The sequence below is a fragment of the Alosa alosa genome, chromosome 1 (assembly GCF_017589495.1).
Source record: "Alosa alosa isolate M-15738 ecotype Scorff River chromosome 1, AALO_Geno_1.1, whole genome shotgun sequence".
Lineage (NCBI taxonomy): Eukaryota > Metazoa > Chordata > Actinopteri > Clupeiformes > Clupeidae > Alosa > Alosa alosa.
Window position 1 is genome coordinate 30,410,595 of NC_063189.1, and position 24,741 is coordinate 30,435,335.

General features: G+C 42.0%; 1 protein-coding gene across 2 annotated transcripts in view; it reads left to right on the forward strand.

Annotated features, from left to right (window-relative positions):
* Positions 1–24,610, forward strand: part of fndc3ba (fibronectin type III domain containing 3Ba) — a 120,868-nt gene extending 96,258 nt beyond the window's left edge. For both annotated transcript variants that reach the window (XM_048246785.1, XM_048246792.1), the window contains 8 exons: positions 890–1,071; positions 2,917–3,030; positions 3,956–4,105; positions 6,599–6,888; positions 12,197–12,415; positions 17,282–17,448; positions 17,683–17,810; positions 20,507–24,610. In XM_048246785.1, coding sequence (XP_048102742.1) covers positions 890–1,071; positions 2,917–3,030; positions 3,956–4,105; positions 6,599–6,888; positions 12,197–12,415; positions 17,282–17,448; positions 17,683–17,810; positions 20,507–20,833 — 1,577 coding nt within the window. In that variant the 3' untranslated portion in view covers positions 20,834–24,610. The remainder of the gene's footprint in view (positions 1–889; positions 1,072–2,916; positions 3,031–3,955; positions 4,106–6,598; positions 6,889–12,196; positions 12,416–17,281; positions 17,449–17,682; positions 17,811–20,506) is intronic.
* The last annotated feature ends 131 nt before the right edge of the window (positions 24,611–24,741 follow it).

The window sequence follows — 24,741 nt, forward strand, 5'->3', positions numbered from 1 at the left end:
CAGTAACGACAGCTATGGGCCTGTTGACATCTGGTTTTAGTATGCATCTCGGATGATCCAATCACAAGTGGTCAGCCGAGAAACATCGCTGTTTAGACACATATTCAAGGTGTACAGCCAAAGATGTTGCTGACCACTTGTGTTTAGATTCCACTATTGCCAATGTCACATTCATTATAACTCCCATTGCCTGGGACGCACCAGAACGCATTCACCACAAAAGATAAGTGGTCAATTGCGTCTCAGGCCACCTCGGCAAGTGGTTTGAGTGATCGGATCACAGTGTGTCTTGGTGATTGTTTGCAGTTGTATTTAGAACTGACCAGTTGTGGAGGAAAACCTTCAGGCATCTGGGAGCAGGGCAGCTCTGATGTGTGTGCCTTCACCAGCGGTTTACAGATTTACAGCCAATTTCTTTGTTGTTTGTTTGTTAGGTTTTTTTTGTTTGTGTGTTTGCTTCTGTTATCAAAGACATATGGCATAGGTAAGCAAAGTGGATCGGAGCTTTGCAGCAGGAAGTGCAGAGACAGGATAGATGTGCTGCCTTCAGTTTCATTTGCATTCAGAAATGAATACAGAAAATACAGTGACTCTAAAAGAGGCATCAGCAATATTTCTACACTTTTACACACACGATGCAAATCAGTGCAGACCAAGGATAGCGCTAGCAACAGAAATGCAGAGACAGCATCCCAAAATGTGTTGGTGAATTTATGACCTGACATGATTTTGTCATCATCCAATTACTCCACATTACACTTACATTATTCTGAGCCACACATTTTACCACACATTTTACATTTTAAATTTTACAGCAGATCCAGTATCCCCCTCCACAAACAACCCCCTTAAACAGTCACTCATCTCTCTCTCTCTCTCTCTCTCCCAGAGTGTCTGTCCTCTGAGGGCTCTTGCGAAGTGACCGAGTACAGTCTGGTGATGAGCGGAGGTGAGGGCGAGGGGGTGGAGCCTGCGGAGGTCTACCATGGCCCGGAGCTGGAGTGCACAGTGGGCAGCCTGCTCCCCGGCGCCACCTACAGCTTCCGCCTGCGCGCTGCCAACGAGGCTGGGGTGAGCTCCTCATATTACACACATGCCAGATGCCACACACACAACACACACACACACCACACACACACCACACACACAACACACACGCTGTGCCCTGCCCTGCCGTTTCACACACTCTCTTTCCTCTGGCCTCGGACTGCTGCTCATAGTTCTAACTCTGCAGTAAGCAGAAAGTCAAATGAAAATATACATACAAGTGTAAAAAGCTATAGAAAATGAATATATGTAAAATCAGGTAGTTATAAAGGTATAACACTAAGGGCCCTATCATGACACGTCACTCGTCAAAAGCTTATTCAAATTTAGTAGGATGTCCAGTCCACATTGGGAGTGTTTTCGTTATCAAACGTTGAGCGCATGGCGCAACAAGGTGTTCCTAGGTTTCTTAATCAGTCATGGGTGTGTTTGGGGCATAACATCAGTTAAAGTTAAGTATCTATCTATCTATCCATCTATCTATCTATCAAACTCATTGGCAAAGTGAAACTAACTTCACCATGGTGTCAGTCAACGACAAGACAGTTACATGCAGTAAGTTACTTTCACTATTGACTGACAATGGGTTACCATCGAAAACATAGGCTGGAAAAAGCAACACTTACTCTAATATTGCTCAAATGACTGAATAAAACAACATTTATCCTGCAGAGGAGTTGCTTCTATCTCGTGACAGTGCGTCTTCAGCTGTGCTCCATACGTGTCTCTCACCTCTCCCCTAATCACTTTTAACTGTCATATCATTACCAATTTGCAAATGATGGTGAATAACTACTCATCATGAGATGTACAGTATTTCGTAATATCTTTATTCTAATTATGATTCCCATTGTAATCCTGCAATTTGTAATGTTTTGCATGGACGTGCACTAGTGTGCGTTCATGGATGATAGAAGGATGGTGCGTGCACCCGCCAATATGACTGTTGACAATGCGCTCTTAAAATAACATATAAACAAATCGCCATAGACTTCTGACCAGGTGTACAATAGCGATTTTTAGACAATGCGCTAGGCCGCTCCCTAGGTTGTTAATTGCCACACCCCTGGGCGCATTGTTAATAAACGTGGAAAATAAGAAAGTAAACTTTGCGCCAGGTGGAAAGCGAGTTTTACGCCATGCGCCAGGGTGCAAGATAGGGCCCAGACAATGCTAAGCTAGCAAGTTAGTACGAAAACACACTGCGTTGATGAGCACAGCGTTTTGGACGGTCCCAAGTGGTTCACACAAGTCCAAATGAAACACATTTAGATACATTAGACTCTGGACCTGCTCCTAGCTGGAACGTGGTCCAAGAACACGGCCTTTGGCACTTGTGTTAACTAATGTAGCACACCTACAGGAAGGCACCCATCCCCCGTGCTTTGGCACTTGTGTTAACTAATGTAGCACACCTACAGGAAGGCACCGTCCCCCGTGCCAGACTCCACTCCTGCATTCAGAGCAGGTGCACCTGACTGCTGCACCACGCGCCTGTCTACCTCATCACAGCTGTGTTTATTCTGGATGGGTGTTTGTTTTCAGCGCTGGGTCCTAAACCGATAAGCAGAGTTGCTGTGGGATTTGAGACCTATCTCTTTTCCAGCCGCTGCTGTTTGTTGTTCTCCTCTCCTCCTCCTCCTTAATAAGATATTGTGAAGCCTTGCTTTGTGGATTAGCACACCATCGTCTGGAGTCAAAAGCCTGAAGCTGGCTCGGCTTTTTCCACTGTCAACAAATATAAGCATAAACAAGCATCAATTTATTTGATGTAGCATAGCGCAATACACAAGTGCTTTGTACCATCTACAGTGCATGTCAAACAATGTACCAGTAATATGTTTTAATGGCCTCCCCCTCCCTCCACAGTATGGACCTTTCTCTGAAGCCACGGAGGTGACGACTGCCGCGGGACCTCCAGGGCAGTGTGGGGCGCCAACTCTCACCCTCACGTCCAGCACGGGTGTCATGGTGAGCTGGGAGGTACGTCTGACCAAATTGATGATTATATACAATATGTAACTAAAACAAGCTCGTCAACAAAACTTAGCAACCAACTAGGTCATCAACAAAAGCATCTCATCTACAAAGCTTCTCATCAAAGCATCCTGACTAATGTGTTTGTCTTGATGCTTGCCTTGCCTTGTTGACACACAGATCCGTTGTGTGTTTCTGTTTGTTCACTTGCCAAATTAGCACTCCCTGGTATAACACCACTGATAGACAAAACAATTGAAACAATAGCATTTGATTCATCATCACTCAGCACTGTAACTTAACATAAACACATGCTAAAGAACTGGGTGTCATTTCCATGACAGTCCTTTTCACATAACGACACAATACACAGTGCATTACATGTACTGTAACAACAGTACTTAGTGGCTCACAAAGAAGTCAGATGAACACAAAAGCATAAGGCTGCCTAAAATGTCCTATCTAAAGCACTCTTACATTCTTTTGAAGACTTGGCCTTTAGTACTGTTTCGAAAATCAAATTAAGATTTTTTTTGATAGTCAGAGCAAGCTTTTAAAAGAGGATGTTAAAGTCCTGTAGGGATTCCTGCTGATTGACAAATCCATCAGAAAACTTTTGGGTTGTTCAGTGGTCTCAGAGTCTCTGCTTCTCTGAACACATTGAATATGAACAAAGTGATAAGTCACCTCTATAATCCAAACCATAAACCTCAATACCAAAGGTTTAGTGGAGAGGCACTCTGACAATACTACTCTAATTATTGCCCTTCTAACAGTCTGCTGTGTGTGTGTTTGTGTGTGTGTGTGTGTGTGTGTGTGTGTGTGTGTGTGTGTGTGTGTTTGCATGTGTGTGTCTGTGCTTGTGTATGTGTGTGTGTGTGTGTGTGTGTGTGTGCACTTGTGTATGTGCGTGTGTGTGTGTGTCCTCCAGAGTCCAGAGACCTCAGGTGCGGACATCTCTGAGTACCGTCTGGAGTGGGGCCGTGACGAGGAGCCCATGGAGATGATCTACTGCGGCAGCGGCACCCAGTGTGACATCTCCGACCTGGCCCCCGCCACACACTACTGCTGCAGACTGCAGGTAACCACTCACCTGGCCCCCGCCACACACTACTGCTGCAGACTGCAGGTAACCACTCACCTGGCCCCCGCCACACACTACTGCTGCAGACTGCAGGTAACCACCACCTGGCACCAGTGCAGTATCTGCAGACTCAGGTAACCCACAGCACCTGGCCCCGCCACACTGCTGCTGCAGACTGCAGATACTGCACCAGCAGTATCTGCAGTCTGCAGCAGCAGTGTGTGGCGGGGCCACTGAGTGGTTACCCATTTACTCACTCACTCACTCACTCTTTACTCACTCACTCACTCACTCTTTACTCACTCACTCACTCACTCACTCACTCACTCCCTCATGATTATTTTGGTCAGTATTGACATCATGATTACTCAGTGATTTTGGAAATTTTCCTAACCTTTTAAAAAATTGACACTGAATTAAATGAGATTTTAAGTATCATTCAACTGAAAAACAAATGGATTTATAATTCAAGACAAAACGAGAGCACTGAATGCCACAAAATAATAATATTTCAGTTATGTTGTTTGCATAATTGTCGGAAGTCATAATTGATTTATTTGATTAATTGCATGGCCCACCGCTGCCACTCACACTAACTGCTCATCAGTGCTTGCCGCTAATTACCTCTTCCTCTTGCTATCGCCTCTATTTTTTCTGAAGTTCTGAAATTACAGATCAGTGCTGCTCCACTGGTAAGGAGTTCAAAGATCTTTGTCAGTTGTCAGGAATAAAAGGAAGGATCAATCCTATTAGTCAGATCAGTCGCCTCTCTCTGAAGCGCTCTCTGGAAAAGGTAATGGGCTACCTGCGTGGAAGACGTTAGACGTGGGAGGATTCTCAGGAGCGCCTAAGTGCTTGTCAGAACTACAAGTATCTGTCAGACTGAAGTGCTTTGTCTCAGAGAGCAGGAGTTCAAGTGGCTGCTACTTCTGAACCTCACGTGCCTCCTATTGCTCCCTGTGGGGCTAAGGAAGTGAACCCAGCTCTGCAGATGCTGGAATGGCTGTGTGCTGAGCCAGCTGTTCACCACTACTCGTTGGCCACCCAGCTAGGTCCAGCTAGGCCAGTTTGCCACCACGATTTACCTCCCACTGTGACAACAAGTGTTGGCAGGCCTTCAAATAAGTACCGTACAATGAATTGTTGTCCCCCATCACTAGAAACAAAGATCAAGGGCCCTATCATGACATTCTAGGGCCCTATCATGACATTCTAAAGTGCATCGTCACTTGTCAAAAGTCTATTCAAATTTAGTAGGATGTCCAGTTCACATTGGGAGGGGTTTCGTTATCAAACGTGGAGCGCATGGCGCAACAAGGTGTTCCTAGGTTTTTTAACCAGTCATATGGGTGTGTTTGGGGCGTAACTTTTTAAACCAATGAGAATGACATCTGTCATTCCCTTTAACGGTGCAACGCGCGATATGTCAAATAAATGCATCGGTATTTTGGCATTCAACGGCGCATTTGAAGGAGGCTGCTTGCGAGACCGTATGGAATAGTCATTCTTAAACCATGCTTTACTAAAACCTAGCATAGCCTTCACACATTTCCACTCGTCTATTATTTGAACTCATTGGCAAAGTGAAACTAACTTCACCAAGGAGTCAGTCAACGACAAGACAGTTATATGCAGTTACTTTCACTATTGACTGACAATGGGTTACCACCGAAAACATAGGCTGGAAAAAGCAACACTTACCCTAATATTGCTCAAATGACTGAATAAAACAACATTTATCCTGCAGAGTTGCTTATATCTCGTGACAGTGCGTCTTCAGCTGTGCTCCATACGTGTCTCTCGCCTCTCCCCTAATCACTTTTAACCGTCATTACCAATTTGCAAATGATGGTGAATAACTACTCATCATGAGATGTACAGTATTTCGTAATATCTTTATTCTAATTATGTTTCCTATTGTAATCGTGCAATTTGTAATGCTTTGCATGGACGTGCGCTGGTGTGCGTTCATGAATGATAGAAGGATGGTGCGTGCACCTGCCAATATGACTGTTGACATGCGCTCTTAAAATAGCATATGAACAACTTCGCCATTGACTTCGACCAGGTTTAGGTGGTGTATGATAGCGATTTTTTAGACAATGCGCCAGGCCCCTCCCTAGGTTGTTAATTGCCACACGCCTGGGCGCAATGTTTAAAAAATAAACGTGCAAAATACCGAATTAAACTTTGCGCGGGTGGAAAACGAACTTTACGCCATGCGCTGGTGCCCAAAATACAGCCCAAAGTCTCTAGATTTCGATGCTGCCGATGAAGAATGGATTTGTGTGATTCATGTGAATTGTGACATTGATGTGTGTGACACATGCATCTCATGTAACAGTAAGAATCATTGTCAGAGCACTCAAGCAAAACCACCATAGCAGCCAAAAAAGAGCTAACAATGCTATTAAATAGGGCCCCAGTTCTGAAAGGCCACAGCCCTGATGAGTGTGTTTAGCTCAGATCCTTGGTGTGTGTGTCCTCCAGGCGGCCAACCAGGCGGGTGTGGGCCCCTACAGCGAGGCGGTGAGCTGCCAGACGCCGGCCAGCGCCCCGGAGGTGGTGTCAGGGCTGTGCGTGCTGGAGCAGGGTCCAGCTGGGGACTGCAGCGGGGACTACTGGCCTTCCAGCTGCCTGGCCCTGCGCTGGGACGAGCCCTGCTGCAACGGGGCGGAGATCGGCAGCTACGCGCTGCACCTGGGGGACAGGACCGTCAGCCTGGACGGCAGCGCCACCTCCCACGTCATCCAGCAACTGCAGCCGGACACAGAGTACAGGTGAGGACACTGCTTACAAACACACACACACACACACACACACACACACACACACACACACACACACACACACACATATATATATACACACACACACACACACACACACACACACACACACACACACACACATATACACACGCACACACACCACTCCCTTTGTTCCTCTCTCTCTCTGTTCCTCACTCTCTCTCTCTCTCCCTTGCTCTTTCTAAACATTTGTATGTGTATGTTATTGTGTGTTCTCATTTCATGAGTGTCCTTATTTCTTGCCCGCTCTGCTTGTGTCCACTGTCATTGCTATTGTCAAACTTGCTTGTTACGTAATTTGGCAGAGGGCTATCTGTGAAGCATGATTTTGTTTATGTCTTGTGGTAGATTGAGACTGCAGGGGGTTTGGTCTCCAGATGCAGTCGGTCACTTTTGGTGCATAAAGAGTCTTTTGTTGCTTATACTCCATATTAATAGTGGGAGAAGCTGAACACTGATAATGTTGTATCTCTGTAGCATACATGTCTTAGGATGAATATAGAATCAGTATAGTTCATGAATTCACAATGTTTGATGTATCAGGGTTTAATCTTTATGATTCATTGCAGTTTCTGAAAAAAAGATCTATTGATTCATGACTACAAATGTCTTAAATCCGATTGTAAAATGTACACCGGCACACTCAATACATTTCATACTTTTAGGCAGTACATCTGCAGTAAGTCACTAGTTTTATTGCTTATGTGCACAACTCTCGGAAATCAGAAGGGAATCCTAGCCATTTATATTTAAGACTCCACTATATGCATACATTAAATTATTACAATTGGCAAAGGGTAATTCCATGTCAATTCAACCAGGGCCCACGCACAATTTCAGAAAAAATTACCAGGTGTACAGTACCTGTGTTACTCAGGAGACACACTGTGAAATTACTTTTATGTAAGATCAATACTTTCCAAGATACAGCCAGTTTTACAGGGGGAGGGGGGTGTCGATTTTGTTTGGCCTCTTTTTTTGTCAAAATTCACAAGCCCATAGCACAAGAACTAAACTATATAGGAGGCTCAAATTTTACATGCTGGTATATAAATAGGACTAGTATGTAGCAAAATTGTCACATTTGGTCTGGATGATCCTGCATGGTTATAGCTGTCACTCAAAGTTGATCAAAATATTTTATTGGAGTTTTTGGCTTGGCCTCTGTTTAGGCCTTCAGTAGACATAATTCAACATTCAACATATAATTCAACATTCAACATTCAATTGTATTCAACATATTTGTATTCAACGTTTCTTTATATATATATTTATTCTCCATGATCTTTTCTTTTTAAAAACACCAAATTTGACCTGTCTAATGCAAATCTTTCTTTTTTATTTTGCACCCTGAACATGGGCAAAATGCCCCATTGAGATCATTGTGTTTTGTATAGAGTGGCCACAGGTGGCACTGAAATCACTGAATCACTGAAATTGAGAAGGATATCCTCACCCCTGCTCAGGCATTCTCAGATGGTCACATCAAAGCAAAATTTGGCAAAAGGTTACTCAACATGACCAGAAATGTTGAAGCATCTTCTCAGATCTTGCCTGAATGCTGTCTCTCCTTTATTATAGGCCCTGTGGGGTTGGGGAGAAACTCCTCACATGTTGTGGATTTAAATCATTAAATTACTAAATAAATGTAACTCTAATCAATTCAGTGTTTGCAATCAGAATCTTAGTGATTACAAACAGGTTACATCCAAGTTGTTTATTTTCAGAAAAACTCAGCTAATATGTAGTATATGACATTCATAATGTGCAGTTAATACCGTATTTTCCGGACTATAAGTCGCACCGGAGTATAAGTCGCACTAGTCAAAAAAAATTTCATTAAGAGGAAAAAAACATATATATAAATATATATATATGTTGCACCTGAGTCGCAGGACCGGCCAAACTATGAAAAAAAGTGTGACTTATAGTCCGGAATGTAGTATATGATGTTCATAATGTTGCTTGGCATCTTTTTGCAACTTAGACAGCCTTAATTAGGCTGCATCTGCTAATATTATTTTTGAAGTGTTTTTAAAACTGAATCTCTTTTTACAATTTGTACTGCCTCTATGCCAATCAGAAAATAATCAATAAAAGTAGTAAAATGTAATAAGTTACATTACTTTGATGAAGTGCTGGATGCATTTTTAACCGGGTAGCTAGTAATATGTAGCCTACTGCATTCTAAAACTGACCTTCCCAACCCTGAGGCCCTGGTACGGGGTGTTGGGCAGGTCGGCATATACAGCAACCCTCTTTTGGACTAAAATGTTGATCAATCGATAATCTTCTCCCATCATTACAGCAGCCGTGCCTAATGTAATCTGTAGAAAGGGCAGCTCCTGTTTTGGTGTGCTGTGCAAATGTCAGACAGGAAAGCATTCCATTCGCAGATCTGCTTTTTTTCCTTCTTGTTGCCTTTGAATGATGCCCTCAGTCTCATCCTGACACTGGAGACACTTAAAGGGGATATTTCTGGTGCTGGTGCAGCACAAACAGTCTGACACTTACTTTTTCTCAGTCTTCGCCCTCTTCAGCTTAAACTGACATCACTGTATGTGTCCCGACTCTCGAGATTGCCACTTAGATTTTGAGAAAATACATTTCACTGATAGATGTTTCACTCTTCACTCTTCAAAAGCTAAATTAACACAAAGAAAGGGTTGATGTACTCCTTGGTGTTAATACTCAATGCCAGTAAAGCGATACCAAGTTAGTTAAAATTCGACTTAATCATGATTATGATCCTACCCGATCAACAACGTTACAGAGTGCAATATGAAGCGCTCCGTGCCTGCTTTGGCAATGTCACAAGACTTCATTCTCAGTATTACAAGTCAGTGTAGCATCAGAGTGAGTGTGAAGTTGTTATGTTAAGATAAAGAAACTGCACTGTGTTGCTTTTAGGGCGGGATGTCTGGGATACAGAGATGCAAGGATTTTATTTGTCACATACAGGATAGGGTCTATATGATGAGTCACAATGTTATGGTTTGTCCTCTGCATGCAGTATCTGTAGTCTTTATCTAAAACACACACACACACACACACACACACACACACACACACACACACACACACACACACACACAAGCAATCAATTCTCTCAAAAAAAAGAAAGGCATACACACAACATGTTGATATTGAATACAAGCCCTGTAGCTTAGTGAATGGGGTATGTGAGCTGTATGTTTTTCCCCACCTCGGTCACCTGGAAGTCAGCAAGCTTGTTCTCAGTGTAGACTCTGAACAGCTGCTGAAACAGGTTTGGTAGTTTGGAAGCTGCATGGTCATGTAGTTAGTTAGCAGATATTGTGTTGTACACTAGACAGACAGATGTTAAAAGATTATTATTTTAGATGGGAGGGTTGGGGTCTATGACATAGGGCCTAGAAAGAGTTTATGATGAACCTTCTTGCTTAGTTTAAATTGAAGCACGTCTGAAGAACCCTGAGGCCCCGTCCATACGGAGACGCTTTTTGGGTTAAACGCACAGGTTTTGCATCGTCTTGGCCGATCGCCCAAACGAATCCTGTAAACGCACTGCCCGAAACCGCACTTTTTTGAAACCTGGTCCCAGGGTGGAAAAATCTGAAACCATAGCCCTTGCGAGTTCGTTTGAACAGCGAAATCGCATAATTGCGTATTGATGATGTCATCGCCACACCTCAGCTGCCCTGGACTTGACACTTGGAAGTGACACACTTGCCTAACAATACTAGTTTTCATACATGACATTACCTACGATTACACTCAGTAGGATAAATATCACAACTAGTGCTGCGCAGCGCCAATAGCTTATCATGACTTGGTGGACTGAACAGTGTTTTCCCTGTGTTTTCTTGATGCTTTCTAGCTACTGTCAGTGACGCGAGAGAACTAGTCAGAAGTTATAAGGGAAGTGCGTGTAAGTTTAAATTAATTTGTGCGTAGTGCCGGTGTCATTCATTTATTTTACATGTCTTACAACATAAATAAATGCAATCATCGTCTAGTGAAGTCAGATATGAGCATACAAAGAAGCTTAGAACTCATGTTAAGCCTATGGTAGAGGCGCACTAAATGTGAATATATAATATATAGCAATATTATAAATGTGGCGACGGAATAGCTTAGAACTTGGGTAGGCCTAGCGTTTAGTAGCCTATGCATTTGCGGTGATAGCCAAAACTAATGTGAATCGCGGACTATCCTACAACCAGATTATTTGTACCTGCGTTAGCCGAATCGTTGCTGTGTGTTGATTTTCTCCTCCTCCTCATTATTTCCAGATCTTTAGTTGGTTGTTTTGCAGAGTTGCAGTCATTGACCTAAACTTTGATCATTATACCAAACAGTTTTATAGAGGACACATAAGGAAATTTACTGGATATTTTGAGGATGCTAGATTTGTCTAGTCTAGCTCTTAGTTTAAGGGCAATGTCATTATTTTTGTTTCTCTATCAAGCGTTCTGAAACTTGACCTTCTCTGGTCACATAATTCAATAATTCATAATTCAATGGGTATCAACTGACATACACACAAATGAAATTGACACAAAATGACACTTATTTATCTGGGGACAAGAGTTAGGCTACTTTCATATTGAGTACATTACATAATCTTCCATTCCTCAAGGTCAAATGCCTTTTGTTTTTGGCTTGCCAAGACTAATTTACCTGAAGAGGGCTGTGAATCTTGATCTTAAAGGTGCAGATACATTAGGTTTGAACTGTTGTTTTTTTGTGTGTGTGTGTGTGTGTGTGTGTGTGTGTGTGTGTGTGTGTGTGTGTGTGTGTGTTTAAGATATGTCTGGTTGACAGGAGTTATGATTTAGGTCTTTGTTCTCGATCAAGGGTGCTAGTTTTACTCCGCCAGTTCTGTGAGTCATTATGACGAAGAAACTACTATTAACTAAAATGTCTGCCTGTGTTGGAAAAAAGACTGATTAGATAGTGACAGAGGCAGTGTGCTACTCTGAGGCTTTCAATGCCAGTATGGACCCTTTCAAGAGAGTTCCATTATCAGCATCATAGTTGGCCCCACAAGGCTTCCGTTTTAACATTCCATATGTTATCTTAATGCAGAGGAAGTAGATTGGGGCCCAAATAGAACGTTCAAGCATTGTTTTTGTTTACCTTGTTGAAAGGGTCCATATGGGTCTTCTACTGAAACTTCAGCTCATGCTTCATGCTTCATCATGAAGTCCGGTCCCCTTAGCATGCCCAGTCTCTGAGGTCAGTCCTTTGTCACTGCTATGGGAGCTCATCTCTGTGTGTCCCCCTCTCTACACAGCATCCAGATCCAGGCGGTGAATGAGGTGGGCGCCGGCCCCCTGAGTGCCCCCCTGGTGGCCTGCACCCGTCCGCTGCCCCCTGCGCCCCCCAGGCTGGAGTGTGTGGCCCCTGGGCCCCTGAGCCTGAAGCTGCGCTGGGGAGAGAACAGCAGCAGCAGCAAGAGCCTGCTCAGCACCGAGCTCACCTACAACCTGCAGATGGAGGACAAGACGGGCAGGTGAGGCAGACTCGGAGGGGCCTACACACACACAGACACACACATGCAGACAGACACACACACACACACACACACACACACACACACACATGCAAACAGACAGGCACACTCACACACACACACACACACACACACATGCAGACAGACACACACACACACACACACACACACACACACACACACACACACACACACACACACACACACATGCAGACAGACAGACACACATACACACACTCACACATACACACAGACACACACCCACACATACACACACACAATTAATTGTGCTAACTAAGAATGCAAGTGCTTGTTTAAAATGTCTAGAAACTAAAAATAGAAATCTAAAACAAAAATAGAGCAAAAAAGCGATCTGTTCAAGTAGTAATTTTGCGCTGAGTTGCCCTGCAAAGCAGGAGCAGTGATTTAATGGAGAGGTGAGATTGTTTTTCCTGGCTGGGGAGGCGCTCTGGCACACATGATGAGTGCTTATGGCATCAGACAGATGGAGAGCTAATGAAGTTGGAATTAGCGCCATGCAGCGCTATCCACTCCTTTCACTTTTCAAAGGTGCCCTCTGCTCTCTCTGCCAGCGTCAGGCCCAGGGGACCAGTAGCAGTCACCTTAAACATACGTCCACTTTCCACAATTTACCCACTCTAATGAGCTATTAGGTCCTGATTGAAATGTTTTGGCGTGTAGAGAAAGGCATTCATCTTTATAAAAATAGGGCTTGTTCAGACCGTTGTCTGTTCTGTCTGCCTGTTTGTTTAGCAGTACATATTTTGCTGATTCTCAGAGATGGTTATCATTCTCTTCCTGGAAGATGGAATCTCAGCAAATGATTTAATTAACCTTTATTTGGAAATAGCAGGTGATGTCTTTACATAAATGTGTTTTCTCCATGCTTCAAAATGAAGTTCTCTAGCAGTTGATAATGCACATAATGTAGCCTACTAACATTTTACTCGTGTTTCTGCAACGTTACGTAACAACGATTGTGCCCTTATCTTCAGGGCACAATCAGGGCACATGATAAAATGTTAAGTGCCGTTCACACCAGGAATTATAACTATAAACAGAACTATAAAGAGAACTATAACTATAACAATAAAAGCGTCCACACTGTCCAACGATAAAAGTCTCTCCTGGTGTTGATGAATGTGATGTCTAAAATTTGATAGACTCTGATTGGCTGTCACCCTTTTATCGTTCTCAAAATAGCTCTAGAAGAGATCCCTGTGATATCATTCTTCATGTATTATGTCGTCATCGTTATAGTTTATGTGTGGACTTCGTTAGTCATATTAGCTAGAACAATACTTTTTTGCTGTAATCATCTGCAGAGGAATCAGGAATTAAGAAATACAATGAATCAGTTTTTCGGGTTTTCAAGTGGACAATGAATCAGTTTTTCGGGTTTTCAAGTGGACAATGAATCAGTTTGGGTTTTATATAGCATTAATATTCTTCCATATAATAGAGAGTCGCCATGTCTTTAGAAGTGCATTCTTCATCAAACGCCAGAGTGCAGCTTGGGAAAATGGCCCAGTCACTATTTGACTGTTTGTCTAGAAACTATCTTTCTTTCTTTCTTTCTTTCTTTCTTTCTTTCTTTCTTTCTGTCCCTTTGCCCTGTTTTTATCTGCCAAACCTCCATTTTCAAATGTTAAAGGGGAAACTCAGGTCTAACAACAATCTAGGGTCTACTTTTGGATGATAACAAATGTACATTTTTGTTTGGTACTAAAATGGCGTCAGTTGGTGCGGTTTTATGTAAGATGAAAATATTTAACTAAATAACATACAGCATAGCCTATTCCATAGGGCAGCGTCACTGTCAGAGTAAACAAGTTAATAAATGGGAGCAGGCTATACATTGGAATGCATTTGTGTTCTTCATTCTTCCTTTGGATTAAAGCACAAACCGATTCTGATTCACTGGGCTGTTGGGCCCCTTGTGGGACCTCAACCCACAACTGAGTGGTTTTATGCATGCTGCAAGTAGCCTGTAGACACCAGTATGTACCTGAAATTTAGTATATTCTGACATGATAAATTAATGTGTAATATAAACTGAGGTTTATTTTAAGTTTTTCTTACTTTTTATACACAATGTGTGTTATACAAAATCCATTATTGTATATTATTTTTCTTACATTTGCCTGGATAAGCCAAAGTTATATTTTTTGTAAACTTGTATGCTGCATACATGGACCCATATTGAGCACTCCAGGCTTGTGAATGGCATTTATTCCTAGTCTAGTTCCTAGTTATTCCTAGATTAAATACACAGGATTTCCCAGTGTCCTCACTTATCAGAGTCAGCTTCTTGCATCCACTTCATCAAGCCAAATGTCTCTCATCAAACTACAGTATTAACTAAATGAGGACCCCGCAGGGCTCCTATTAAATGCATCATTAAAAGACAGCTGTCCCTTGTTTTTGTTTACGCAGCCTTATTTGCTGCTGTGTTTGTTTTATATAGCTGGCATGTGGTTACCAGTGATGCCCAGCTGTGGTGCATGGCCAGTAATGGAGATGGCATGAGGCGGTCACACTGCCTTTGCCAGTCTAGACAAGGGTCATTACTCAAAACAAACAAACAGGCTGTCGGAGACTGATGAACACGCACACACACACACGCACACACACACACACATTCACACAAATATACACATTTACAAATAGACACTCACACAGAATCTGGAATCTGTCTCTCTTTCTCTCTCTCTCTCTCTCTCTTTCTGTCTCTCTCTCACCTCACACACACACACACACACACACACACACACACACACACACACACACACAAATGTACACATTTACAAATAGAAAGAATCTATCTTTCTCCCTCGCTCCCTCTCTCTGTCTCTGTCTTCTCTCTCTCTCTCTCTCTCTCTCTCTCTCTACTCTCAGTAATCTAGCAATGATAACAGTACACTCAGGGGCGCAGCTACCCATTTTTTGAAGGGTATGCAACAACAAATTGCCCCCCCCCACCCCCAAAAAAAACACAAAACACAAACACTAAAGTAAAACAAAAGGCCAATAATGTATTACACATCATTATTTTTTAAGAAATTCTGCCGATTTGAACTTGGAAGTATTGGTAAATGTTGCATTGTCACTTTAAGAGAGTCTAAACGGTTCTCATAATGTCCTTTTGCCAACTGTTGCTCACAAAGGATAAGGCTGATCCAACTCCAGTCTTTGTTTGCGCCACATTGACAGCACATATTAAGTTATTACAAGGAGTCTTCATTGTTATGAAATGGAAACATGTAATGAGTTGTTGCTAGTGTGACATTTCTGTTTGCAGTTTGCGCATCCCTTGACATGCCATCTCATTTTCCCTTTCTTTTTCTATTTTTAGCCCCCGACAGCTTTTTTTGCTGTATCCATCTTTCATAGACGAAAACTCACTACTCGCACCTGCTCACTCAGCGCTCACGGCGCCCACACTCCCTCTTCTATGTCAAAATTCGATGATAGAATCTTATGAGATAGGGCGCCTACTCTAGCCTGTGAGTCCTCTAAAATGTTATTTAACATTGAGGAAATGCAGAAATGATTTAGAAACGTACAACAGTAGCTACATATAGAATATACCAAATTACCAAATATATTATTAGCTTCGCTAGCGGCGGTCATATAATGATTTTTTTTTTTTTTCCGTCATCTACTTCCTGAATTTTTGGTTAACGATACCCGGGACACCGAAACACCGGTGCACATGAAATTTGGTGGGTATGTAGCCCCACTAGACTTTTAAGGAAAAAATTTGTTTCGTCCCCGGGGGCCATTTCATTATGGCTGCTTTAGCAACACACCTTAAGCTACTGTGTAGTGGGTCCCACATTTAGAAGTGGCTACTTCATTCGCGCTTTCCTTGACTCATGGAGCTGCGTGAATTTTATTACAACTTGACCATGAACAGTCTAGCGACGCATTTCATCAAGGCCCATTTGGACATGTCAGTTATTTGCACCACTGGTTAGATGTAAAACAGCATTTCTTTTCAGACTACTGTTACTTAATTTGTGCATTAACAATAACGTTTCAGACTACTGTTACTTAATTTGTGCATAAAGATGACTAAAATCTTATGTAGAAGAAGAAACATTCACAAAAAATCCATCCATCCAAAAATGACCTTTGTTTTTGATAGCTGTTGAAAACTGCATAGAACTGACAGAGATGTTTTTGTTTATAAATAAATAAATAAATAACATTATGCTGATACCTTTTGCTTTTCCCAAATACAATGTAGCCTACAGGTGTAAGTGACCTTTCATCAATCCAGTTGCAATGGATGAACTGTGATGAACTGCCCTACTGTGATTGTTTAGAGATTTTAAAGGTTTTATAACAATGCTACATCTTCTTTGGCTATTCTACAATCTATTCACCTTTTCAGCACCAGTAGGCTACTTTCTGTGCAGCCGCATACACACACTCAGGCATGCCAAACAAGCATACACAAAAGTTTCAAGAGTGGGGGATGGAGTAAAAGATGGAGACAAATTGAAGTGTGATTTATTTTCGCGGAACGGATGTACAGGACTGAGCGGCGGTCATATTCACATCTAGTTATTATTATTTTTTTTACTATCGCTTTGGCGCCCCTCATGGAGCTGCGCCCCTATGCGCCGCATATAGCGCATACCCACTTTTTGCGCCACTATAAGTCATTCATGAGATACAACAAAAATAGGCAGCCTAATGATGCACCCTAAATAGTTTGCATTTTGCTTGTATTGTTGTCACTCATCTTAAATGAGTGATGACTGCTGCATTCTGTAATTTGAACAGCTCAGTCTGACCACCAGCACTAAGGTTACATGCCCCCGCACCCTTGTCCAGGTTCCAGACCATCTACCGTGGGCCCAGCCACACATACAAGATGCAACGGCTGGCCGAGTCCAGTTCCTACTGCTTCAGGATCCAGGCGGTCAGCGAGGCTGGCGAGGGCCCGCACTCAGACACCTACTGCTTCACCACTACCAAGTCTGTGCCCCCCACACTTAGAGGTAATCTCAGCACATACTCCTAGACCTTTTGAGTTAACTTTGTGAATGCTAGTTGAGGGTGATGAGCCAGTGCCTCATTCTCTGTTGGTGTGTGTGTATGTGTGTGTGTGTGTATGTGTGTGTGTGTGTGTGTGTGTGTGTGTGTGTGTGTGTGTGTGTGTGCAACCTTGAATGCATGCGTGTTTGTGTATGTATGTGTGTTCATTTCTTGGACATTTGTGTGTGCTCCCCCAGCACCCAGGGTGTGTCAGCTGGAGGGGAACGTGTGTGAGGTGAGCTGGGAGTCAGTGCCACCCATGCGAGGAGACCCAATCATCTACAGCTTGCAGATGCTCATCGGGAGAGAGCTGGACTACAAGCAGGTGAGACTCTCTCTCCTTCTACTCACTGGGACTTCATTTACGCAACTTGAATTTGGAACAGTTCAGAAATTAAACTGAACATGTTCTGAAGTGAGTGCAAGTCCACATTGTTTTGTGTCTGCGCTGCGTAGCTTCTGCAGTGTACCTTTCCTCTATTGTGCGTCACAAAACCTGCTAGCGTTTTGTGCTGTCCCTGATGTCATCTCACCGGTGGGTCTATTAGGAAGTGTTTATGCTCGCCAGTTCTGGAGAAAACAGGGCCATCCATAAGCTCTTCACTGGAGTGACAGCTGCGATCTCTGTGGGAATGGCACTCCGTAGAGACAAGCAATCCATCACCGTCTACCTCATTAGTTAGTATTCACACAGAAACCTGCCATGGCTGCACATCCATGGCTGTGCTAAAAAGGAAGGAGACTTCTTCTCATAAGTTACAACACCCAATAATGCCTCATTGGTGCTGCTGAATAGAGATACCCACTGATTGCCATGGGTCTGTGGGGGCAAGTGACATTAATGTGCACTTTTTACTGCATCATTTGCACTTGTGATTTGTGGAGACATTTGGGGGCTATAAAAGACTTGTCAGTCTGGCATCTAGTAAACCATAAAACACCATGAAGATAGTGGCTTTAGTGCTTGCAGATCAAAGGAATATCCTCAAAGAACTTGGTCTTAGACATGTCCAGCATGCCCTTATAAACAGTCTGTGACTGCAACATGTGAACTCAGCACTTGCACAGCCTTATAAAGAGGATGTGAGTGTCTAGTCCTCAGCCTCACCACAAAGGTACCAGGATTTCATATTTCTTCCTTCTGAAACACATTCCTGGTCTCCTGGTGAGCTATGCCCATGTCAGCAGTGAGTAGCACTTACTGTAGTCATATGTTGGGGTTTTGGTGGGGCTGATAAGTTTTTAGAAACAGGAGCAACGAAATGCCATAACAACATCATTCTGTGTGTTGTTATGGCACCATTGTGATAGACAAATAAAAGTTATCTGGCTGCCATGGTGAAAAGTATGCCTTTTTTCAAATTCTGCTACTCTTGACAGTGCCAGTGCCGCATGCTGAATGAAAAATGTATGTTTTCCTTTTAGGATAAGGCATGCCTCAGTATTAGTTTGAGTGCCTGTGTATCTGAACAACCTAAAAAGAACATTGCTTATTTTTTATAATCCAGATAATTGCGCTGGCTCTGAAAATAAGTGATAAAGAAAATTCTCTTTCAGACTTGTATCTGCAGTAAATGGTCAAAATGAGTCAGTCATTGGTTTTGGGGGGAACATCATGTGTTCTACTTACAGAAAATTAATCATATTTATGTGTAAGTAGCTGAGCTCATCTCAGTAAGATGGAACTGGACAGCCAGCACAGAACATAGACACAAAATGTGAAAAACTCTGAGGTAGACAACAAAGCAGTTATGTTTTTTGATCTGAATGTACAGTATGAGTGTAAACAAAAAAATTTCTACATAGAGAAAATGTGTCATACAGTATACTGTAGATCAGGGTTCCCCAAATAGCGGCCTGCGGGCCACATCCGGTCGCAAGCCAAGTGAGTGGCCACCGCCGACATGTGTGTGTTTTACCTTTTATTTGAAGAACTAGTGAATTCCAGCTGATTATAAAGGTTCCCTTTTATAGCAGCTATGTGCGTGTGTAAAAGTCAAGCAAGCTAAAGAATGAACAAAATAAACATCTCATTTTGCCAACATGTAAACGTGATGAATTCCACGGTTAAATAACTTGTGATCTAACACTATCTAGCAAGGTAACAAGAGCAGAATCAAACATAGAAAGTTAAAGGATTTTGGTATAGCAACAATGAAATCTAGCAATGAACCTAGCAAACTATTCAACAGTATCCATTCTAAAATCTTTATTAATCTCATTATTTCTGAACACACTGTGGCACAGTAGGCTAAGTCATTTTGTATTGGTTGCTTTCACATCCACTATCTTACATTGACAATATTTTCAGATTTCTTTAAATGTTAAGTTCTATGTTGGTCATTCCTGTACATTCCTGTGCGGATGTTTTGGTTTTTGCCCTATACTAGAATCCTTTTAGTAGCCTATCAAGATGATTTAGTATCATGATACTTTGGGCAGGTGTTTTAAATTCACAATCTTGCTAATTTGTTTTCAGTGGTGCAGTAAATGTTTTTGGTCAGAGTCAGATATAGAAATATGTGTGAGTGTTAAGATGATTATTTTTTCATTTTTAAATGTTTGCGGGTGTATGCGTTTTTAATCCTGGATGCTTTGGCCCTTGGTTTGGCATGCTTGACATAATTTGGCCAAACTATTTGGGGACCCGTGCTGTAGGTTATATATTATAACAGTGTACCAGTAGCTGATACACAACACACACACACAGTTACATGCACATACCAAGGGAGAAAGAAAGAGATCAATACTAATGTAAAGTTGATTATTAACATGTTATACTTGTAGCTTTGGCAACAATGACTTTACTCATTCATGCCAATAAAGCACCATTTGATTTGATTTGAAGAGAGAGAGAGAGAGAGAGAGAGAGAGAGAGAGCTCTGTTTAGACTAAAAGGCTTTGTAAGTAGGTTTTCCCTCAAGCAAAAGCTGATGATGAGTGTGTGTGACCAACCAGCCCCTTTGCTCATCTCTCCCATTCTCCCCCTTCCTCTCCCCCTGACCCCCGACCCTCCTCCAGGTGTACAAGGGCGAGGAGACGTCCCACCAGATGCTCCTGCAGTGCAACACAGAGTACCGCTTCCGCGTGTGCGTGTGCCGACGCTGCCAGGACAGCGCTCAGGAGCTCTGCGGCCCTCTCAGCGCGTCCTCACTCTTCACGCCGCGCCGCCCCGAGCCCTCCCCGACCGCCGACGCAACCGCCACCGCCGCCGCAGCAGCAGCTGGCGCCGTCGTCCCCGCCGGCATCATCTCGACAGACGAGCGCTTCGCGGCGGTCATCGTGTGCGCCTTCGCGGCCCTCTCCATCCTCATGGCGTTCATCCTGCAGTACTTCTTCATGAAGTGATGGAACCGCCGAGAGGAAAAGAGCACAACGAGGGGAAGACAAATACACAAACAAACAAGCAAACAAGCAAAGAAACTTTTCAGTAGTAGCTCTTCAGTGAGATATGAGAAGAAATCATCAAACACTTGAGGTATATGTCTGACGCTACCGGTGTAGTCCAACTTATGTATTCAGGCTTGTTAGTCTTTTTGACCTGCACATTCTTTTTCTTCACTGTGACTCTTCTCAGTTCCCTTTCTCTCTCTCTCTCTCATTTGCTCACTCATTCACTCTCTCATCTCGTCTTTGGATCTGCCACATCTGCCAAAAAAAGCCTGTTACATCTACCACACCGTCATGGTTGAGAACACAAACTCGGATGTATTAAGCCTTAAAAATAGTCCTGTAGCCAAATGATTTGCATGTTCTTTTTTAATCCATTAATGGTGTACAACTAAAAAGAAGAAATGTAATGTTCTTTATACCTTTATGGCCTTTTATGTGTCTTTTTTATCTCACCTAGTTTGCTGCAGACATTTTCTGCCTCGTTACAGCCATATTCAAGGATAGGCATCACAGCTTTATTGATCGTAGTCTGATTTCGTTGTTGATCTTTAAATGCTGTTCTTTGTACTGTTCGTTTTTTTTACAAGAGAAATCACAGTGTTCAAAAGGAACCCAACACTAGTGGATGGCTCCAGCCTGGCAGTTTGGCCTCTAGAACATGTAGCATCTGATTTGATTGGTTTGATCCTCCCAATGAATCACATGTCAATCAAAAGGCAAGTCTGGAGCTCTTGCATTGAAGCTGCCAAAGCAAAAGTTGCAATCTGTTTGTGGTTATCGTAATGCTGCTATCATGTGTTTTATATATAGATACACACACACACACACACACACACACACACACACACACACACACACACACACACACACACACACACACATATATACATATATATATATAATCTCCAAGGAAAATCGAACCGGTTATCTAATGATATTTAAAATATATATAATTCTATGAACACAGTTTATTTTGAGAAATCTTGGGTTTGAGTAGGCTTCTCAAATGGAGTGTCTTGGAGGATGAGTCGGCTCACATACTTTGGTGCTTTTTGTTTGTTTGTTTGTTTGTTTTTTAATCTGTGGTCAGTAGTGGTGCAGGTGAAACGTGGGAGGTGGCCGTACCGTACCGTATCGTACACAAGCCCCTGATGTAGTGCCGGCCTGCCACAGGCACCCGACTAGTGAACAGGGGCGCGTCCTGGAGCTTCGTCAGGCTGTCCGTTCGTGACGGCGTCTGTCACTCCAGTCCTAAAACTCTTGCTTGTCGTGTTGTTGCGCTTATCGGACCGAATCGGTCAGGCCCCAGAAGTTCCTCTGCTCCATGCGCTAAACGTTACCTCTGGAGTCAGATCTCACTGCTCTCACTACAGACCCAGGGACCAGGACGACTGTTGAATGACTAGTGCCACAAGAAATCCAATCAAAGCAAAAGCCAGTGCGTTGCTGTGAAAGAATTCCTCGAGCCGCTGCTCCGCGCCCCGTAAATCATCATCTGTCTTTGTAATACCCCTTAATGATCCTCTCTCTCTCTCTCTCTCTCTCTCTCTCTCTGTCTCTCTCTCCTGCAGTGGCTTCAAAATTCTGTTCAATTTCAAAAGGTGCTTTCATGACACAATTCTAGCAGTGAACCCCTCCTTAATCTTTAAACACCAACCAAGAACCTTAACATGTATGCCAATCACTATTGGGGTAAAGGGCCGTGTAATGCGCTTCATCAGCCAAGGTACAAAACATCAGATTCCACAAATCCAAAGAGATCCTCCTATAGACCTGCAGACAGACGTCTTTCTTTAAAGCAAGGGAAAAAAGAAGGGGAATTGTCAGGGTGCAGGGCTTTTAGTGGTCAGTAAGCCCCTCCCTCATTTTTGACTGACAGCATGCATCGTACCTCAGGGACACGGACTTTCAAGAGGTGAAGAAATTAATTATTTGTTACCAGGAGGGTGCTGCAAACACTATTGTTTTTATTATTATTATTATTATTATTGATTTTTTTTGTTTGTTTGTTTGGCTCACTCTCTGTTCCCCTGCATCCTCGCACCTCTGCTCTCAGTGTGCTTCTGTGCCTTGCTCCTTTGTGTCCGTAAGCAAAATCGTTTACTAGCTCAAGATACCTTTGCCAAAGTAAATGGGAATCTAAGGTATAATTCTTTTAGTTTTATTTATACTATATATTGCATTCAGTACTTTAAATGCCAATTACAGTGCAATCTTCATTTATTTATTTTTAAAAAAATTAAGAGACATGTAGTTACGTACTATTTTTTTTCTCTTGTAGCATGTTATTTCTGTTTGTTTGTTTTGGATGTTTTAGATTTATGATTAAGGCCAGCATTCCTAATAATAATAATAACCCTTTGATGACGTTTCTTTCCATAATTTGGTACATGTAGCAAGCAACATGCTGTTAACATCTACATTTACATATAACCGAATGCCTATTCATCACCTTTCAGAGAAGAGCTGTGCTTTCAGCCCATTGTATTTGCATAGAGAGTTTGTAGCAGATGTTTAACCAGGTTATGGTGTTTTGTAATGGGATATAATTCGCTACACTTTGGTATGGCTTAATAGTGTTCTGAAGCTTATGATATACCGTTTGCCAAAGCTGAGACCTGTCCACCTTACTTATCTTTCTTTGTCTGCTGTTTATTTAAAGGGTTGTGTGACAAATCCTTTGTGACTATAGAGCATTATTATCTTGAAAGAGGAAAATGATAACTTGATCTGTGATTACACCTTTTTTTCTTTTTGTAGAGAAAATTGTGCCATTTATTTGTGTAGCCCCTTATTGAGGTGAAGTTCTCTGTACAATTTCACTCTGAGGGGTCAGAGATACAATCAGACTGTTTTGAGCAAGTATTCTTTTTCCATGCATCATAGCTCAGTAGGGAACGCATCCAGTATTTTGCTATGGAATGATATATAGAGTTATATAGAGATATTATATGTCAACTAACAGAAATGAAGCACTTTTTAAAAAGCAAAATATTAGTCTTCATAAACTTTATTGTGATCAAATTTCAATTATTTCAAGTGATTATATCCCTAATGAAATCTGTTTAGGCTGCAACCTTTTTTAAAAGCAGGAGGAAGATGACTTTAACAAATAGGAAGTCAGACAAATCCAATGTCTAATGTCTAAAAGATCTTTAAACCTTATATCATTATTGTTGTTTGCATTCATCTCAATTTGTTTTTGTTTATCTATAAGGTCTGTGTCTTCATCAAATTATATGTTAAGATGAACGAAGTCCTTAGAATTTTAAGCAAATGGTTTTCAGAGACCTAACTTTTTTTTTACCCAAACAAGTTTGTTACTATTTTTATACCATTATTTTTTGTTTGAATGCAAAAGCATTGATTTTTAATGTAGTTTGCTGAAGAGTTCTCCCAAACTCCCAAAATGCTCCCTGGTAAATGTATAGAGCAAATGTTTTGAACTATTTTCCAAAACAATGTATTTTATACCTCAAAGTTCGAAAAAATGAGAAACATTCCAAGCTTTTCATGGTCTACAATTTTTAAGAATCATACATTTCTTCTTGTATTGTAAATGTTAGACAATTTCATAAGCATTATGTAAAAGAAACTGCCATATCAATTTTAATGTATAGATTTTTGCAAATACTACCCAATGTATGTAAGACTTATCAGTACCTGTAGCTTATATGTAATATATTTATGCCCAATAAATGTTTTAATTTTTTCTGATTTGGAAGAAACTCATGTACTGTATGCTGTTTTCGACAGTCATTGCTTAGCATACTGGGAACCATAATGTAATCAATTGCTTAGTGACAGTTTGGTAAAGAAGACAATATTGGCAGGTTGTGTAATAGCCTTGAAATGCATGTACT